General features: G+C 59.2%; 1 protein-coding gene across 5 annotated transcripts; it reads right to left on the reverse strand.

Annotated features, from left to right (window-relative positions):
* Positions 1 to 4,140: 4,140 nt before the first annotated feature.
* RRP8 (ribosomal RNA processing 8) lies at positions 4,141 to 18,272 on the reverse strand. Of its 5 annotated transcripts, none has more exons than XM_035569561.2 (16): positions 17,662 to 18,272; positions 17,413 to 17,542; positions 16,809 to 16,915; positions 16,548 to 16,644; positions 13,807 to 13,932; positions 10,523 to 10,834; positions 9,952 to 10,034; positions 9,366 to 9,504; positions 8,724 to 8,858; positions 8,501 to 8,624; positions 8,183 to 8,319; positions 6,657 to 6,770; positions 5,961 to 6,142; positions 5,456 to 5,681; positions 4,839 to 5,049; positions 4,141 to 4,644 (listed from the first exon to the last, which is right to left on the reverse strand). In XM_035569561.2, exons 1-16 carry the CDS (start codon positions 18,195 to 18,197, stop codon positions 4,376 to 4,378), a joined length of 2,928 nt encoding a protein of 975 aa, XP_035425454.1. In that variant the 5' UTR covers positions 18,198 to 18,272; the 3' UTR covers positions 4,141 to 4,375. The 5 variants fall into 5 exon arrangements, with proteins under 5 accessions (XP_035425454.1, XP_035425453.1, XP_035425455.1 ...); XM_035569560.2 differs by having other exon boundaries at positions 13,762 to 13,932; XM_035569562.2 differs by lacking the exons at positions 16,548 to 16,644; positions 16,809 to 16,915 and having other exon boundaries at positions 13,762 to 13,932.
* Positions 18,273 to 18,394: the final 122 nt, after the last annotated feature.

The following is an 18,394-nucleotide window of genomic DNA, read 5'->3' on the forward strand; positions in this document are numbered from 1 at the left end:
CTCTATAGAAGACTACCTAAAAATTAAACCATACTTATTCTGTGCAACTCCAGCATCCATCTCCCAGACTGAGTCCTCCTGTTACTACAAGATTTTGTTCTCCATATCACAGGCAGATGTTTGCAGAAAATATCCTCGCTCTCTTTCTTACAGACCACAGACCCAGCACACCTGTGCCAGATGTGTGGCTCCAAACTCTTGACACTAGAAAAGACATTGGTGTCTTTAATAGCAATTACGTAATTTTCTTCATGCACATACACTTATTTTAATCCACACTGTTGCTCCTAATCAGATTATCTGCAGAAACTTGGCAGGCCTATGTGTGAAGCCACGCACCTGGGACTAACACAAGACTCCTGACTGCAACCTTGCAGTTTGACAGCTGGCAGCGGCAGAGGAAAACCTTCCAGGTCTCTGCCATCTTTTGCAAGCTCCAGGCCTGCAGGGAGCAGAGCTCCAGGCTGCTGAAATCCCTCCTCCAGAGGGCTGCCTGTTTTCCCCCTGATGCCAGCAGTCAGGCTGCCAGCCCTGTGGCTGTTTTCCCCTGTGCTGCTGACGCTCCAGCAGCTGGAACCTTCCCAGAGGGCAGCAGTTTCTGCTGAGGCCAAGCAGGGTTGCCTGAGCTGTCCCTGCCTGCAGCCCTGCCAGGGCCCGGCGGTGCCCAGGTCCCTGCTTTATGCTGGATGGCTTCGGGCTCTGTTCTAATACGTGGCGATGATGATCTCTGCTGCACTGGACCCAATCCCCCATGTGCCACTGGTGCTGCCCCTGGCTCCCAGATGCACTGCTGTGCAGTCAGGGGGCTGGCTTGCAGCACAGCTCTTCACTCTGCCCAGTGCCACCCATCTCGTGCCACTTCTGAGGACAACACTTTTAAGAGCCATGCTTTATGAGCTGTTGTGTTGGTGGAAATGTTTCTCTGTTGGGATAGAAGCGCACAGACCTCAGCTCCTATACAAAGAGCATCACTTACCAGTTCTATGGATCACTCATCATGTGGATAACCAGGAGCTGCTAGAGAGGGTTCCTAATTGCTTTCATACTTAAAAGAAAGGATTTGGAGCCATTGCAGAAGTCTCTGACAAACTGTAACATCCTCCATTAGGAAAGATGGGTTTTACCCATGAACAACTAAGAACAATGGTTGAGCCATGATCTTCTGACTAGGCTTTCATAGCATATGTTTAGGAAGAGCACAAAGATTCTTCTCTTGAACTCGGTTCCTTCATCACTGACATTTTGCAGCTGTCTGAGAAGGCAAAACTATCCAGAACAGTTGTGAGTAGGGGCCCTGGTGATTTATATTATTTGGGTGAAATAATTTACCCTACGGGCAAGCAGGCAGATTTGTTTGGCCACTCACTGCCAAATCACTTATGGTAACGAGCTGGGTGAGGGCAGCGTACAGCAGCTGATGACACAGCTTCATGCACTGCAGCTTACACAGCTGCTTGGGATTTTTTTTTTTTCTTACAGAAGATTTTGTTTAGTGCAACAGGAACTCACAGGCAGACAAGGACAGTCACGGCACAGCTGGTGACTAATTATTCAGGTGATTGTGAGCCTGTGACCTACCCAGCAATGCCAGATCTCACCCTGCTGCATAGACCTGCTGGTTTCTTGGCTAGGCTTTTCGCTGTTTCTTTTTTTGTCCTCCAGATAACAGCATGTTTCAAGTTCCTGGGCTTTTGGCTCAGCATATCCTACAGTAGCTGGCCACCCCTTTTGCTCTGGATTTCACCAGGAGGCTGCTTCCCCCTCCCACCCTCCCCCAGCCTGCAAAGTCATCCAGTTCTCCAAAACTGGAGAACAGAGAGCAGTAGCTCACTTGATGAGATGCCAACCACCACCCAAACAGCTCAGTTTGCTTGTCTGAGGGCACAAAAATATATTGCGTGTGCAACCTTGTGATAGGCAAAGTTGAGTGAAAGCCCACCCGCTGAAGCACAAGGTTGGCTCCAGCCTTCCCTACCACAGCCTGACCTGCTCCTGTTGCAGGGGCTACCAATGCCCATGGTGCCAGGCTGTGGCACTGCCGTCGTCCCGTGTGTTGCTGGACGGCCAGAACCTTCCTTGACCGGGTTATTAACAGTACCAACATCTTCACAGCTCATCTGCAGGCCACCACCAACTGCACTATTTCACCTGCACCCTCCCATCCTGCTCCCAACTGTGCCACTGCCATCATCAGCACCAGGCACCACAGCCCACAGGACCCTGTGGTTGCTCTGCACCGCCCCTGCGGGACACACGGCTGGCAGCCCACACCCTGCAGTGCCCGCATGCTGGCACCACCTCCTGCAAGATGCCTGGACTGGACGGTGCTCCTGCTGCGCACCCGTGGCCAGGCACTGAGCCAGCAGACATGGTCAGGGCAGCAGGGGCACGGCAGGGACTGCTGAGCTGCACAGAGCATGGCTACGTGCTGCTAACGCAGAGTCCCCAGCACCAACAACCCCGCTAGGCCCTGGGGGCCGTGCCTGTGCAGGCGCCCCCAATCCAGTCTCATGGCTGCTCTCCAAGCTCCACCATCGCACAGCAGCAGGAACTGTGCCTTCAGGGGCTGGGATGCTACAAACCAGCTGGTCTGACTCAGTCCCTTCTAGATGCAGAGTCTGTTCCTTATGGAAGCTTTATTCTGGATGGAGACGTAGCAGCAGCACGGAGCCTGGCTCAGCCATGCCCGGGCACTGCACCCCAGCTCCTGCTGAATCCTGAAGCCTCCTCACCCCTCTACAGGGCTGCCTCAACACAGGTAACAGTGAGTACCTACCTGGAGAAGGTGGGCGGCACGTGTATTTGGGGAAAGGCAAGGCTGGGAAAATGTGCACCTTATTAGCAATAATGCCTTTTGCAGCAGAATGAGCGAGCCATCTGCTCTGCACTTTCTGCCTCCGCATCTGCCCAAGGATGGGGTGACTTCAGAGACCCAGATGTGCATTCAGCAACTCCTCAGCCCAGCAGCCATCCTCCTCTAGCATGGCCCAGGGCTTGTGGGATGAGCCGCTAGCAGCCCCAAGCTTCAACGCACTCTCTCATCTCCTCCGCTGCCAGCAGGCCTGGCTGCCTGCCATCCCTACCCAGACAGCGAGTGGCTTCCCGCAGAACGGGGACCGGTGCTGCTATGAGCAGGGCTACAGAGGGCAGGAGGCAGAAGCTATCTTCCACAAGAGACAACCCCAGCCCAAGCCCTGACCCTCGCACCAGCTCCTGCTGGAGGAGAGCGGACGCTCCCTGGCTCTACGCACCAGGTGGAGGAACCAGCTATGTGCAGGACTGCCTGCAGCAGGGCCAGCCAGCCACCCCACAGCAAGGCTGCCTGCCTTGGCCACGGCCGTGCTGCACCTGCAGGGCCCAGGAAGTGGCTGGAAACACAGCGTAGTCACCACCAGCTGCTGCGCACCCAGAAGGGTGCTGCAGGAGGGCCGCCTGCACTGCATCCCACTCTGCCTCCCAGCACCCTGCTGCAGGCCCTGCCATGGGGCAGTCCTGGTGGCTCAGCAGGGCTGCACCAGCCCCAGCAGGGCTGCAGGCCTCACCACCCTCCCCTCAGTGGCTGATCTGCACCGCATGGGGCTCAGGATGCATTCGCCGCCAGACACTGCCCAGCCTGCTGCTGCCAGCTGCACCCCATGCTCATTGCACTGCAGAACTTCTGTCCTGTCTGCTTCCCTCATCTGGGCCAGAGCAGCGCCGAAGGACGAACATCTACTCATAGCACTGCTCCCTCTCAGACACAGTGCTGGGGCCACATCTTCCTGCAACACAGCTGGCCAGACAGCAGGCTGCACTACATGCAGTGCTACACACAGTATTGCCCTGCAAGATCTCCCCGATGCGGTGTGCTCAGCACCTTATGCATGTGGTCAGCTGGCCACTGTCCTTAATAAAGAAACCAGAGTCCACAGGCTAGGGGACTCCATGCAGAGGATGCTCCCCCAGACAAGAGCATGTGTGTGCAGGAAAAGAGTTGGTCTCAGAGGTCAGACCCTTAGGGGAGAGGCAGGAAAGTCCACACCATCCCTACTCCTGCCTGGAATCCAGAGATGCTGCAGCCACCAGTTGCTTCCCCGAAAGAGACAAGCTCTGGGAAGGAAAGGCTCATGGAACAGCAGGGGTGGAGAAGCAGGCCCCAGGTACAGAAATAAATCGATATATTAGTGTACAAAACATGCTGCTTCCTCTGTACAGTGCCCCAGCCGGGCGCAGGCTCCCCACAGGGAGTTCACACATATATAAATAAGGCCCAGACAGCTGCAAACAGTATTTACAGCCCGCGGGGAGCTAGTGCCTGCTCCGGGGCCAGCCCCACCAAGACCAGCTGCTACGCCCAGCCCGCGGGATCCTCCCTCCTAGCCTGCACCAGCCAGGTTCATTTCAGGTCCACATCGAAGTCCAGCACCAGCAGCTTGGTCTCCTCTGTCCCATTGCGGCTGCCCACTGCACACACGAGCTTGGTGTTGGAGGCACGGATGCGCCACACTACACCCCCGCTGCCCCCGCTCTCCAGTGCAACCAGGTTGCGCACAAATTCGCCCGTCTTGAGGTCCCAGAGCTTGACAGTACCATCATCCGAGCTGGTCACCACAAACTTGGAGCTGAACTGTAGGCAGGTCACCGCACTCTGGTGCTTGCTGGGCCCTGGAGGCAGAGGGTACCCGTTAGTCCTCCTGTGCTCCCACCTCCAGTCCCAGGCTCTTCAGATCACCCACTGCTTGGCTCTTCCACCCCTGGGCAGCATCTGTCGTGACCCTGCCACGTCTGGTGGCCAGGAACAACATGACACTGCTCCAACTCCCCTAGCAAGGGAAGTTGTTCCACCCCCCTGCACTTACCCTGCAGTGTTTGCAGGCATTGGCCCGTCTTGATGTCCCAGATTTTCACCGTGGAGTCAGCATTGCCAGACACAAGGATGTTGTCACGTAATTCCATGCCACTAGTGAGCGACTGGTGCCCCATGAGCGTGTGTAGACAGTTTCCACTCTCTACGTCCCACACTCGGATTGATGTGTCCAGAGAGCCACTCACAATGTGCGTCCCATCAAACTGCCAGAGAGACACTGGTCAGCACGGCCTGCCTGGAAGGGGAGGCTTGTTCTCAAAGAATCACAGAATATCCTGAATTGGAAGGGACCCACAAGGATCATCAACTCCAACTCATGGCAGTGCAGCACCAGAGGCTGGGGCAGGCCACGGGGCTCAGGTAGCACCCTATGGCCCAGCAGGGTGCACATGCCTTGGCAGTGCCCTCGCTCTAGGAAGACGACGTGGTTTGTGTGTTCCTACAGCGCACACACATGAGAGGGGTCAGGGCAGAAAGGCAGAGCGCGTCGTATGCAGAGCACTGTCTGTGTGCCTCTGCAGCACATGCATGCAGAGGGGAGACGGCCTCTTATGTGCCAGAACAGACAGGCTCGTGTCCCTGCAGCAAGGGGAGGGGCCAGGCTCTTACCTGCAAGGAGTAGACGCGGTTTGTGTGTCCCTGCAGCGTATGAGTGCAGCTCTCGCTCTCAGGGTCCCAGACTTTCACTGTGTAGTCATATGCGCCGCTCACCACCTTGTGCCCGTCGTACTGCACACAGCGCACGGCAGCCACGTGCCCCATCAGCACATGCAGACACTGCCCAGTCTCGATGTCCCAGAGGCGCAGAGTGGCATCCCGCGAGCCACTCACAACCCTGTGAGCAAGGGTGCACTTGGAGCCTGCATCAGCTCCAGACCTCACCCAGCTGAGCTAAGCCTGGGCATACCAGCTTTCTGAGGGGCAGCCCCAGCTCACCCTCCCCAGGGAGGCCTCTTCCCACCCAGCATCCTTTGGCGGCAGATCAGTGTAGGCCCAGAAGACCTCTGCGCTTTCACTTGCACCAGATCTGACCCCACAGACTGGCCCAGACCCTAATACTTCCTGACCTTCACCCACCCCACCGACCAGACCCCAAACACCTTTGACCCCATACCTGTTCCCATGCAAGTGCATGCAGCGCACTGTGGACGTGTGCCCATACAGCGTGTGCACACATTCGCCTGTGTCTGCGTTCCACACTTTGAGTGTCCGGTCCGTAGAGCCACTGATGACAATGCTGTCCCTCATCTGGGAAGACCAGACGCCCCCTGTGTGGCCAACCAGCGTCTGCACACACTGCAAAGAACAAGGAGATGTGAGGCATTGCTTTGGGAAAGGCTGAACAACGCAGCAAGGGACAGCAAAGAACAGGACTGCTCCTGGGCAGGAGACTGGTAAGGCACTTCAGGTCGGAAACCCACCTCCCTGCAAACTCAGGCCCCCACCAGAGTCCTCCCACAACAGCCACTTGCTGTTCTGAAACCAATCAAGTTTCTTGGCCTTTCCGGTCTTCAGGAGAGTGGTCCACACTTGCTGACCACTGGTGAAAACACGTGTGGCCAGCTCTTGCTCATTTGTTACTACACCAATGCTGACTCCTAGCTTAAGACAGCTCTTCCACTGCTCCTGCAGTCACAGGATCTACCAATTCCTCCCCCCAGCTGTACTTTGTCAGAGACCAGATAAACCCAACAAAACGGCCGTGATACCTCCCATACTTCCACCCTCTCTGCAGCAGTGCAGAGGAACGGCACAACTTTCAGTGTGCCGGCGGAGCAGCCCTGTGACAGGATGTGGGACAACAGCTCACCTCTCCAGTGACAGCCGACCACACTTTGAGTGTGTTGTCATCCGAGCCACTGACTATCCGGTTGCCGCAGAACTGCAGACAGGTGATGACATGGTCATCGTGTCCCTTCAGCACCTGCACAGAGAAGACCATGAATGAGAAGGGAGGTGCGCAGTACAGATGGGTTCTTGTAACAACAGCCACCTCCCTGCTGCTTCTCTGCTGGGTAGCAGCTACAGAAAGAGCCAAAGGGGGCATTTGGGAGCTAATGCTGGGGGATGATGGGCTACAATGGAATTGCAACACATGGACTGACCCTTGTGGCTATTAAGGCTGCACTAGCAATTGAGCTCAGAGACAATGCTTTGTCCTAGATCAAAAAATGGTGTCCGTGAGACAGAGCACATTTAGGACCACCAGCTCCACCTTCCCTGGGAGGCAGGTAGAACACAAACAGCTCTGCGTCCACTTCCACCTCCCTGAGCAGCAATGCAGCAGCAGGCAGAGGAGGCAGGCGATGGATGAGACCCCCTGCAGGGGCAGAGGATGTGCAGCTCAGGCAGGGCCCCCAGGCCAGGCAGACCTGGCCGAGCACAGTGAGGAGAGGCTCGGTGTAACGGCCAGCCTGGAGCTGCCCAGTGCGGGGATGACACTGTGCGAGGGGGTGGTACAGGGCAGGCATCCCAGTGGCAGGGCCCTGGGGAGTTCTGCTCACAGCTGACGCAGTGACCAAGGGCATCAGGGGCTCAGGGTTGCTGCCACTACTGCAGTCCCCACAGCATGCCCAGCACCGCTGTTCACCGGGTGCTGCGGGGGTGTGGGGAAAGGGCTGGGGACACTGGGGGCTTGGAGAAAGTCTGGGGATGGAAAGCAGCAAGACAGAGACTATCACCTTCGGGATCGGCTGCAGGGGTGGCTGAGGCTCTGCTCTGTTTGCTGGATAGGGATGAGGGGCAGGAAGGGATCTCAGCAGAGAGAGACAAAACCAACATCAAAGTGCTCTGCAACACACTGCTATAGAATGTACTAGGGACAAGGCTTGGCTGAGCCTTAGGAGGGCTGTACCATTCCCTGCATGCCAAGGTTAGCTACAGCCCTGCAACACGCACTCAGAGAAGGGGTGAACAGGTGGAAAACTCCTTCTCTGGGGTTGGGGCAACCCTTTTCCCACTGGTGGAGCTGCATTCCTGTACCATCCACTGTGGCAATCCCTGACACCAGCTGCACTGCCAGCACATGCAAAAGCTCCAAACAAGCTGTGCTGTGGATCTGCTCTCTGCAGGCAGGGACAGGAGTTGCAGGAAGCTGGCAGTACCTACAGCTTCAGGGAAGTTTAAATTCAAATACTTGCAGGTGAATTTCTCTGGCTTATGTCTCCTGAAGACAGGCGAGCCACCTGAATGTTTTCCCAAGACGCTTTTAAAATTTTTTAATGATCTCATCCTGTTGGTCATGGATATTTTTCTGCTGCTTCTTTCTTGCGCCAGATTCCTACATGTCAAAGCTCTGCAGTCTGCTTCTCAGCATGCACTGCTGAAGGCACCTACCTTGGGGGCTTTAAGCTCCCCGCTGCGCCAATTCATGTCGATTTTGTGCTGCCGCATAAAGGCGAATTTCCAGGGGCTGTACATGAACCCAGGGCTCAGTAGGCGCCGCTTCCGTAGGTTCAAGGGCTCCTCAATGCCTGTGGGAAGAAAATGCAGCGTGATGCAGACTTCCTCGTGGCACACAGGTGGTCCGTGTCCCCACCCTGGCAGGAGCCAAGAAGATACACACACAGCAGTGAGAGCTGTGGGCTCCCCTACTGTGGGTACCGTGGCTGCAGATTCCAGCCGCAGTGTGCCACGTGCAGGACGGGTGTTTACCTTCCTCACGGCATTTCTCTCTCCAAAGCAGGTTATCTTCAGCCAAGACCCTCCAGTAGCGGCAGGTCTGGGCAGCACGGAGCAGGTCCCGAGGCTCCAGGAATGAGAGGACATAGAGTGCCAGCTGCGGGATCAGAAGCCAAGTTACAAGGGCACAGCAGGCTCCCAGGGTTGGTAACCAGCGCACGGCACCAGGGCGAGCCCGTCACTTGCTTCAACTCACCTCCTTGGGCAGCAGGGAAATGAAGTCTCTTTGGAACTGTGGTTCAATGACCTGCATCATGTACTTGATTTGTGAGGGCTCGCAGCGATCAATGAGCTCATCCAGAGCAAGCAGCTTCTCTGGGCCGCTCCACCGCTGAGGACAGGGACATCAGTCACATTGCCTGCACACATGGCAGGCCCTCACAGGCTCCTCTGTGGCTGCACAGGGCCCCTGCCCACCCCAGCCCCAGCCGGGACACCAAAAGGCACAGGGGCACCTGAGCCGTAGGAGAGCAAGGCCTCTGGAGTCAGCCAGGGCTCCGGCACTTACACCCCAAGACAGGAGCCGCAGAGGTGGGGCTGGGAGCTCTACCAGTCACACACAATGTGACACAGGCGCTGTGTGATGGTGGACAAAGCAACACTGCCCCAGAGGACACACTGCCCAGCGGGAACAAGAGGTGGGCCAACATCACATCTGCATTCCTTTAGCTAAGGGCAAAAACTCACGGAAACTCTACCGTGGGACCCAGAACCCCTGCCTACGGCAGGCTGCACAAAGACAGACTCTGCAGGGCTCAGCACCCTTTGTGCTGCCCTTCAGCCCCACAACTTCACGGTGCCACCCCTGGCGAACCCTTCGGCAAGGCTCTGTGCCTACCTGGAAGGTGCGGAGCCAGTCCTGCAGCTCAGGGGGAGGAGCAACAGAGGGGATGCGGCGGCGCCGTGCCTGGCCTGCCTTAGCATTGCGCAGGTCCCCAAAGGTGGTGGTGGGACTGGGCATGCAGGGACCCAGGGTCCTAGGCCGCAGACAGGGAGAGATGAAAGCAAAGGTGAGAAATGCCAGCACTACTTTGGGCCACGCTGTGCGAGCAGTTTTCAGAATGTCGGTCCCCAGATACTACAAACCCTGAGCCTCCCCTAGGCTAACTCCTTTCCCCAACCCTTCCACAGGGACCACGGCTACACACACGTTCCCCTTACCCTAACCCACTCTACGGAATGACAGAATCACAGCGTGGCTGAGGCTGGAGACACCTCTGGTGCACCTACTCCCACCCTGCGCCAGCAGGGCCACCCAGAGCTTGCCCAGCACCACGTCCAGGCACAGCTACTGGAGATCTCCAAAAAGGAGACTGCACCACCTCAGCAGGACTTCTAGATGACTGAGGGATGGGACTGCTGAACTGAGGTCCTCCCACTCCCCAGGCCAACATGCTGCTCACCACAGAGAGCACTCATCTTACCTGCTGTACTCAGAGCCCTTGCACAGCTTTTTACCAGGGGAGAGGGCCCTGCCATCCAGGCCATTCTCCGACTTCCGTTTCATCTGCGAGGGGAAGGACAAGTTAAAGCAGGGTGGAGCACAGCCCTCTGGGCACGTTCTGGGTCACTGATTTTCTGCCAAGAGTGACAGAGTAGGAGACCCAGCCCAGCCAGTCTTCCAAGACCACGCTCTTGCTGGGAACCTGCAGAAGCTGAAGGCCAACTGAGCTCTAGAGCTGGCAGCAGAGTTAATTTCTGGGGGAAAAACAGAATTTGGTCCTCCCAAGGGCAAAATCAGACCCAACATGGAAAGGTTAACAGAGCAGGTGCACAGGGACAAAAGGAGTGGCTGAAAAAAACAGCAGGCCTGCTTTGCCCTTCTCTAGGCACAGTCCAGTGGGGAGCAGGCAGAGCTCCACGCACACTGCAGCCTGCTGACAGACAAGCCCTATAGCCAGGCCCAGAGCTCGGCACACCACGCTGCACCTGTGAGCTACAGGGAGAGCCAGGCTGGGATGTGACAGACCAGGGCCGTGCCTGCAGCAGCGTTACCTTGGGCCGCACGTGGCGGAGGAGGCCACCCTCCTCCGTCCGCTGCAGGTAGTCTATCCAGCGCTCGCCAATGGTGTAGTAGAAGTAGACATTGCTGCCATCTTCTCCTTCCTCGCTGCAGCAGCTCCCCTCTTCCTCTTCTTCCTCCTCCTCCTCCTCCTCCTGCTCCTGCTCCCCACAGGCCGTGGAGCTGACTGGCTCCTGCTCTTCTTGCCCGCAGGAACCATTGGCCTCTGGTCCTGACCCCGGACTCCCTTCCCCAGCGCGCTCCGGCTCCCAGGGGCCCGACACGTCTTCCTCCTCGGCTGCTGCCTGCAAGACAGGGAGACGCAGGATCACTGCCCCAGCCCTCAGGTGCCCGGGGGCACCAGACTGGGGGCGTGCTGTGGGGCTGAGGAGGCTGCCAGCCAGAGCAAGGGCCCAAGGCACACAGGGGCTTCCCTCCACAGTCCCAGGGAGGGAGCAATGAGCCGGGCACAGCCAAGGATGGGAAGAGGGAAGCAGACGACCAAGCCAAGGTACTCTCTGGGGACAGGCGGCCGTTGCCAAGCCAGGCCTGGGGACAGGATGCTTCCCAGCCCTAGAGGAGGGCACAGCTGCCACACGACCAAATTATGCAGCACCAGGCCACTCCACGGCTGGGCAGCACGCACAAATGTTGCGGGCTCAGGGGGTCACTGAACAATACTGAACCCACCAGTACTGGCTCCACTGTGCAGTGCCCTTCCCTGCTGCAGCGGGAGCAGCCCTTAACCTGATGCTTGGCAACGCAGGGGTCAGAGCTGCTGCGTGCGTGGGCAGCACGGGCTGAGCATCAGCCTTCACGGCAAGGCGGGTGCCCCTTCAGCCCACCCAACCAGCAGCAAAACCAGCGGAGGGTGCGAGTACTGCGTGCCCACCCAGCACCACCTGCACCCCTTCTCCCCAAAGAAAATAGCACTGTGATTAACTGCGAGCACACACACAAAAAGCAGAAGCACTCAGTAATTACTTGGAAGAAGCAGAACAATGCCCTTACATCACAGGAGAATGAGGAACTGTTTCCAGTGCACCAAGAACATTTCTCAATCAGCAGACCAGGGTAATCTGCACCAAAGTGTCCCAGTGAGTAGTACCAGCAGATCACTGGCCCACACCAATTATTTTTAATACATCTTGGAATACAGGAGGAATTGCAAGGACTGAGAGTGTGAAAACTGTGCCAAAACTGAGGAAAGCAGACGACTGAATCTTTACATGGTTTTATATCTGGTAATAGAGGGGCTGGTGCAGGATTCCACTGGGAAGATGACAGGGACACGCTTTGCACCAGCTGATGAGACTTTGAAAATGTCTTTTCAAATAAAGTTGATTTTATTCTTAGAAGTGTTACAGTTGGTTAACAAAAGCAGTTACACAAATCACATAAATGAGACGTACTCGTACACTGAGTGGGGCACAGCCTTCTGATCCCAACACTGGCACACCACAGCCTCGGACGTGCTGTTTGGTGAGATGGGTTAGGTCAAGGCAGCGCCAGCGAACAGATCTCTGAAGGTGTGTGTTACTGGGAAAATTCACTTTCTGCTGATGGGCGGAGTGCAGGCCCACAAGGGGGAAAAAACACTGGTCAGTATTTGTTTTGCTCATAGTAAGGAAGTAGATTTTTTTTTCCGATTACATTTTGAGATCAACATTTGGGTAGGAGGCAAGGACGGGACAGCCACACAGTGATCTGCATCACTTGGTAAACTGGGCTCACTCAAATAAAATGCATTTCAGTACACTCAGAGACAATGTTCTCCATCTAAAGAGAAGGAGAGCAGGACCAGCAAGACACCAGGGACTGCGCATCCTGTAAAGCGGTGACTGAAAAGGACTGAGGGGTCACACTCCGCACAACCTTCAGGCTCAAAAATCCAAACAGGGAAGAAATGCAAGCAGGAGTGCAACACTACCACAATGCCCAACCCATATTTTAAAACAGAACGCTTAAAACTAAGACATAGGCTGATCCTCTCCCCCCAGATGATTCAGAGGCCGGAGAAAACATCTCGTAGGAAAAGAAAAGAAATGGAGAGATGATTTGGTCACAATACAAAAATACACCTGTGGAAGGAAAAACTTTGGTGCTTTAAAGGGCTCCTGCCAGGCACTAAAACATTTAGGGCAGCTGGGGCTGGGTTTGCTTACATTTAGGAACAAGGCCTTGGCGTCTGTGTTCTCAGGAGACAGCCAGGGCAGGCTGCCCAGCCCCGAGGCTGGCTGCTTGCTGCCCCACGGCGCCCCCGACCCCTCTGCAGGCCGGCTGGGGGCAGAGGCAGTGGCCCAGGCCGGGTGCCCGGATCTGCCTCTCCGGGAGGCAGCACCGGGCCCAGGCTTCTCGATCAGCTCCTCTGGCATCCATGCCTGGGGCTCAGGCCCGGGTCACAGCTAACAAGGGACACTGGGACCATGCTGCTGGGGTAGCACTGGGCACCCCGAGCTGTCACTGACAGCCGCCAGGCAGTCCAACACTTTTCAGCAACCCCCTTCCCCCCCCAACCCTGGCTCGGCAGAACACTCAAGGGCTTGGCCAGGCAGAGCTTTCCTGAGCCCTGTGGAGTTTCCTCAGCCCCACAGGGACCAGCAGCAGGAAGAGGCACTTCCTGAAGAAGTCCCCAGCACCAGGCAAGCGGCGCGTGGCCACTGCTCCCGCGGATGAGGACGGGAGGGCAGGGACCTTGGTGAGAATGGGCTCTGGCCTCCTCGGCTGCCAGCCCCGGGGAAGAACTTCCCTCCACACCCAGTTCTGGCCTCTGATGATGAGCAATTATTGGAACTCAACAACTGGCTGCAGAGGCCTGCCCATGGATAGCTGCTCTGCAGCTGGGGGGGGGTGCTAACAAGCCACAAGTGTCCTCTGGGGTCAGAGCACTGCTCCTCTGGGGACTGTGGGACAGATGCACCGAGCAGAGCAGCTCCCAGCAAGGCTTGCACCCAGGGGCCACCACACCCACCCTACAGCAGGGCACACACAAAGCCTCTGCTCTGGGGAAGGTCTGGACAGCAAAATGCCACCTCACAGGGCAATTATGGACTGACCGCTCAGTTGTTTAGGAAGGCGCAGCCTCCTCTGGACTGCCTTGTCGCAGAGACCAAAGCAGGTGTGTCTCCTGCCCAGCTGTCCCCTCTCCCAACACAAGACACTTCTCCCCAGCTCCTGGAGGCAGGATTACATCCCTGTCACACAGAAAGGAGCCCTAACTTTCTTTTCCTACCTGAGGCACGGGAGCCTTACTGTCCCCCTGCAGACCAGGGCTCACCCTAGCAGCCTCCTCGCTGCTTGGCCTCCTTCTGCAAGTCATCCGCTGACTGTTCAGCTCCAAGATGCGGGTGGTGATACCTTTGACGTGGAGAAGGTCATCGAGTGAGTTGAAGCCCTTCAGTTCCTGTGAGAGGGAGAAGTAAGACTCAACGTGGAGCTCAGGATCAGCCTCCAGGGAGGACCAGGCTTACTGACACCCTCGTCAATGAGGCTGTTTCCCGGCAGTGACCAACCAGCTTCCATTTCATTTACACCCACAGCTCCAGTTAGTACTTTGAGGTGTTGGGGGAAGGAGGCTCGGGGTCCCACAACAACGTGGCACCTTTGTATTTCAAGTCCTTACTACCGTACCCATCAGGAGTAAGGAATGCCTTCTGCCTAAAGCTGCTTCTCCCATGCAGTCCCTCCCGTTTCCACAAACTGCCCCTGCTCTGAGCAGCAGCGACAACGCCCAACCACACGCCTGCAAGGAACAGCAGTAACACTAGAGCTGTTACTAGCAGGTGGAGAAGTCACCCAAAAGCAAACGACAAAAGCTCAGAAAGGGGAACTGCACCCTCCAGCTCGCTAGTCCCAAGGCCGGGTGCATTTGCGGGCCCACACAGTCAACCTCCAAGGACTGGAAACAGCCCCGACCTTCTGCCAGGTGTGTGCACACATGCACGTGCAGGGCACCCTTCGCTCTGTGAAACACCAGGTCAGGCACTGCCCGGCCCCGCAGGCACGAGGACCATGACTTACAAGGTATCACATCTACACCCTGCACAGCCTCCATGTAGCTTCTGCCACAAACCAAAGTCAAAGGGCCTAAAATCATCAGGAACAGTGGCAGCGCGATGTTACTGGCTAACAGAGACCTCTGGGCCAAGACAAGCCTCCTACCATCCTCTCAAAGCTGTCAGGCATCATTACAGCGCTTCTCCTGCTTATCCACAATAAACAGTTTCACCCCAAACCACTGCTCTGACGATAAGCCTTATTTCTATGAATTTTCTCTCACCTGTTCCCATACTAACAGCCCTGTGGCTGCTGAGCCCCTGGCTCTTCTGCCTCCCTGCTGTTTACATTCCTGCTGTATTTATAGCTGGTGACCCTGCCACTCTCAGCCTCCTCTTTTCCAGGCCAAAAAAAGTCAAGCCCTTCCAGTCTTCTCCTGTGAAACTGGCCTTCCATTTCCCCGATTCCTCCTGCCTCACTTCTCTGCCTCTTTCAGCAGGGATGTCATGTTTCGGCTACGATCCCGCCAGCTCTCCGTGGCATTAATTTTCCCGTCTCTGCTAAAAGCACGGTGACAGGCACAGCCTGTGACCACACGTACCTGTTTCACGGCTGTGTCACACGGGCGGCTCAGCCACCCCGTGAGTGACTACGGCACGCAGGCTTTTCGCCGGCTCCGTCATTTCCCAGCGGCGGTCAGACAGCACACGCAGGGGGCGCGGCAGGACCTCCGGCCCGCGGGGACCGCACCGGGCAGCTCCCGCCCCCGCCCGCGTTTCTGTTCCCAGCAGGCAGCAGCACCGCCGCCGGCCCACGGGACCCACCCCGGGCGCGGGGCGCTGCCGGCACACGGAGCTCGCGGCCGCGGCCCCGGCCCCCGACGCGGCGGCTCCGCAGGGCCCGCACCGGCCGCCCCCGCGAGCGGCAGCCCCGACCGGGACGGGCTCCGAGGGCCTCGCCCCGCCGCAGGCCGCGGGGCCGCGCCAGGAGAGGCTGCGGAAACGGGCGGCGGTGCCCGGCCCGGCCCGGCCCTCCCCCGCCGGCAGCGCCGGCAGCGCCCCCGGGGCCAGGCCGCGCCGGGGCCGGCCGACAGGAACGGGGCCGTGCGGCGGGGCGCGGCCCGACCCCCCCCGTCCCGCGGCGCTCCCCTCCCGGCCCCCGCCGGCACAGCCGGGCCCGCCGCCCCGGGCCCCCCCGACACCCCCCCCTCCCCGGTCACCGGCCGCTCACCTCTCTCTTGCGCACGATGCCGCGGGCGCGGCGACGGCCGATGCCGCTGAGCGCCCCCTCGAGCTCGGCCACGCCGGCGCGGTTGATGTCCAGCTTCCCCCCGCCGGGGCCCGGGCCCGGCCCGCCCGGCCCCGACATCCCCGGCAGGAAACGCCGCCGCCGCCGCGCAGGCCCGCGCGCACTGCGCACGCGCCGCCCCGCCCCGCCCGCGCCCCGCCCCCGCCCCGCGCGCATCCCCCCCGAGGCGCCGGGAGCCTGTACGGAAATAGCGTCTTTATTAGAGCTGCGCGTGCGCGGGGCGGGGCCCGCCGCCCCACTTACCGAAGGCACAGGGCACGGCCCCTCCCCCCGCGCTCCCGGCGGAGGGCCCGAGGCTCCGCCCACAGGTCGGGGGCGCGCAGGCCCCGCCCCGCTCCCTGACGTGGCCGGCCCCGAAGCCCCGCCCCCGCGACGGCCCCGCCCCTCAGCGCCGCTTGTAGCGGCAGGGCCGCAGGCGGAGCCCCGCGCAGGGCCGGGGGCGCGGCGGGGCCGTCTTGGAGAACTCGAGGAGGAAGAAGAAGGGGCTGGAGAGGTCCTGCGGGGCACGGCGGGGCACGGCGTCACGGGCGGCCCCCCAGCCCCAGGCCCCTTCCCCGTCACCGCCCCGGCTCAGCCCCCCCAGCCCCAGGCCGGGCCGAGGCACCTCGCCCCGCCGAGCCACCGCTGCCGGGACCCGCGGGCTCTCCCCCGAGCTCCCCGGTTCCCCCGGGGGAGCCTCAGGCCCTGCGGCGCCCGGTGCGCTTGAGGACGCACCTTGGAGACGCTTTTGAATCCCAGCTGGGCCATGGCGCTCATGAAGGCTCGGATGTCCTCAAAGCGGCTGGCGACCTCAGCCACCAGCAGGGTACCGCTGTGGGAACGTCCAGCCATGAGGGGCGGCACTGCAAGCACCCCTGCGGCCTCCCCCCTCACTGCCCACTAAGAACCCGTCCGTGTCCCTGGGGTTCACCCCTGCACCCTGTGTGCTTTGTTATCCCCACGCCCAGCCCCAGCTGCACGCACGTCTCTGCCTACCCCTGTTTCAGCACACGATTTGCCTCTTCCAGGATCTCCTGCAGGTTGGTGCCCATCAGTGCTAGGCAGAAAACCGCAATGTCCACTGACTCGGCTTCCAAAGGCACCTATGAAACACCAACAGAGAGACCAGCCCCAAAGGGGGGATGGCAACAGGGACAGGCAGCTCGTCCCTCTCTCTGGCACTCCCATGGCTCTCGAATTCACCCAAGCACCTTCTCTGTGGGAGGAACAAACAGCGGTACCCCCGTATGAGAACAAACATATGTTCCTTTTCACACACGAGGTTCCCATCCTTCCCATAGGTGCTCCCAACCACCTTCTTCTGTCCCCCACAACTTGACACCTCGGTCTGTACACCCTGAAACCTTCAGCAGGTTTTTCAGTTCGTGGCAGCTTCAATGCCACGAGCCACCATGAACATCCACATGGGTGCACGCTGCTCTCCCACCAAGCCTGGAGAGCCACAGAGCTCTGCCACCCCTCACACACAGCCTCCTCTCCTGCACCTCCCTGGCTCTGAGCACGTGTGCAGCTCGCTTACTCTGCACGATGTGGACCCTCATTGCTCAGTGTGCCACAGGCACAGCCCCAGCCCCCCTACCTTGGCCATGTCGCACACAGTGACAAGCGGGCTGAGAGGTACCAGGTCAAAAGAATGAACCTTGTTTCTGACACTGCTCGCAATCTTGCAGTCGCCGCATCCAAAATCCGCCACGACCAGAGAAGCTGGCCTAAGGAGGAGCAGAGAGCACAGACTGATAACGCTGCTCTGCCCACCACCTCAGCTCAGACCAGAGACTTCCCTGGGCCTGGCCCTCCCCACAGAGCCCCTGCTTCTGCCCACACTCACCTCTTGCGCAAGTAGCGGATAATGCGATCCACGGGATTCTCCGGCCAGCGCCCCACTTGTTGAGCAAAGCCGCGGTGGTAGATTTGGAAAGCTTCGGGATCGTTCTGGAAGAGCTTTACAGCTTCCTGGCTGCTGGAAGTGTAGAGCTGCTGGTTGATGTACCGGAACCGGGCAGAGAGGAGCCGCTCTTCCATCCGTGCACGCAGGGCTGCCGACCTCCCCACAGGGGCTGCTTCCAGGGCAGGCGGCTCCGAAGCACCCGCTCCCGTGCCTGCTTCCACGTCTGTTTCCTTCTCCTCGCCAGGTCCTGCTTTGAGCTTATTCTTCTGGCGCCTTTTGTTCTTTTGCTTGTTTCTCCACTGCTGCCGAGTCAGCCTCCGGGCCGGTCCCGCAGCCGAAGCCCCTGTCCCCGGCCCCTCCGGCTCCGAGCTCCGCGTGGGCCGGTCCGCGGGCGGCTCGGCCGGGACACCGGGGGGCACCGGGGGGGCGGGCACCGCGGCACGGCGGCTCTCGGCGCCGCTCCGGTCGCGCTCCATGGCCGCGCGGCCTCCAGCGCCGCATCTCCGCGGGGCGCGCTGGGTCCCGTTCCCAGCGGCCGCCCGAGTCCCACCCGTCCCGGTTGCCCCGGAGGGCGGCCCCGGGGGCGGCCCGGGACCGCCCCCGCCCGGGGCCTCCCGCCCAGCCCCGGGCTCCGCGCTGCCCGCCGGGCGCCCCTCCGCCTCAGCCCGGCACC

The sequence above is a fragment of the Cygnus atratus genome, chromosome 1 (genome assembly GCF_013377495.2).
Source record: "Cygnus atratus isolate AKBS03 ecotype Queensland, Australia chromosome 1, CAtr_DNAZoo_HiC_assembly, whole genome shotgun sequence".
In the NCBI taxonomy this organism is placed as follows: domain Eukaryota; kingdom Metazoa; phylum Chordata; class Aves; order Anseriformes; family Anatidae; genus Cygnus; species Cygnus atratus.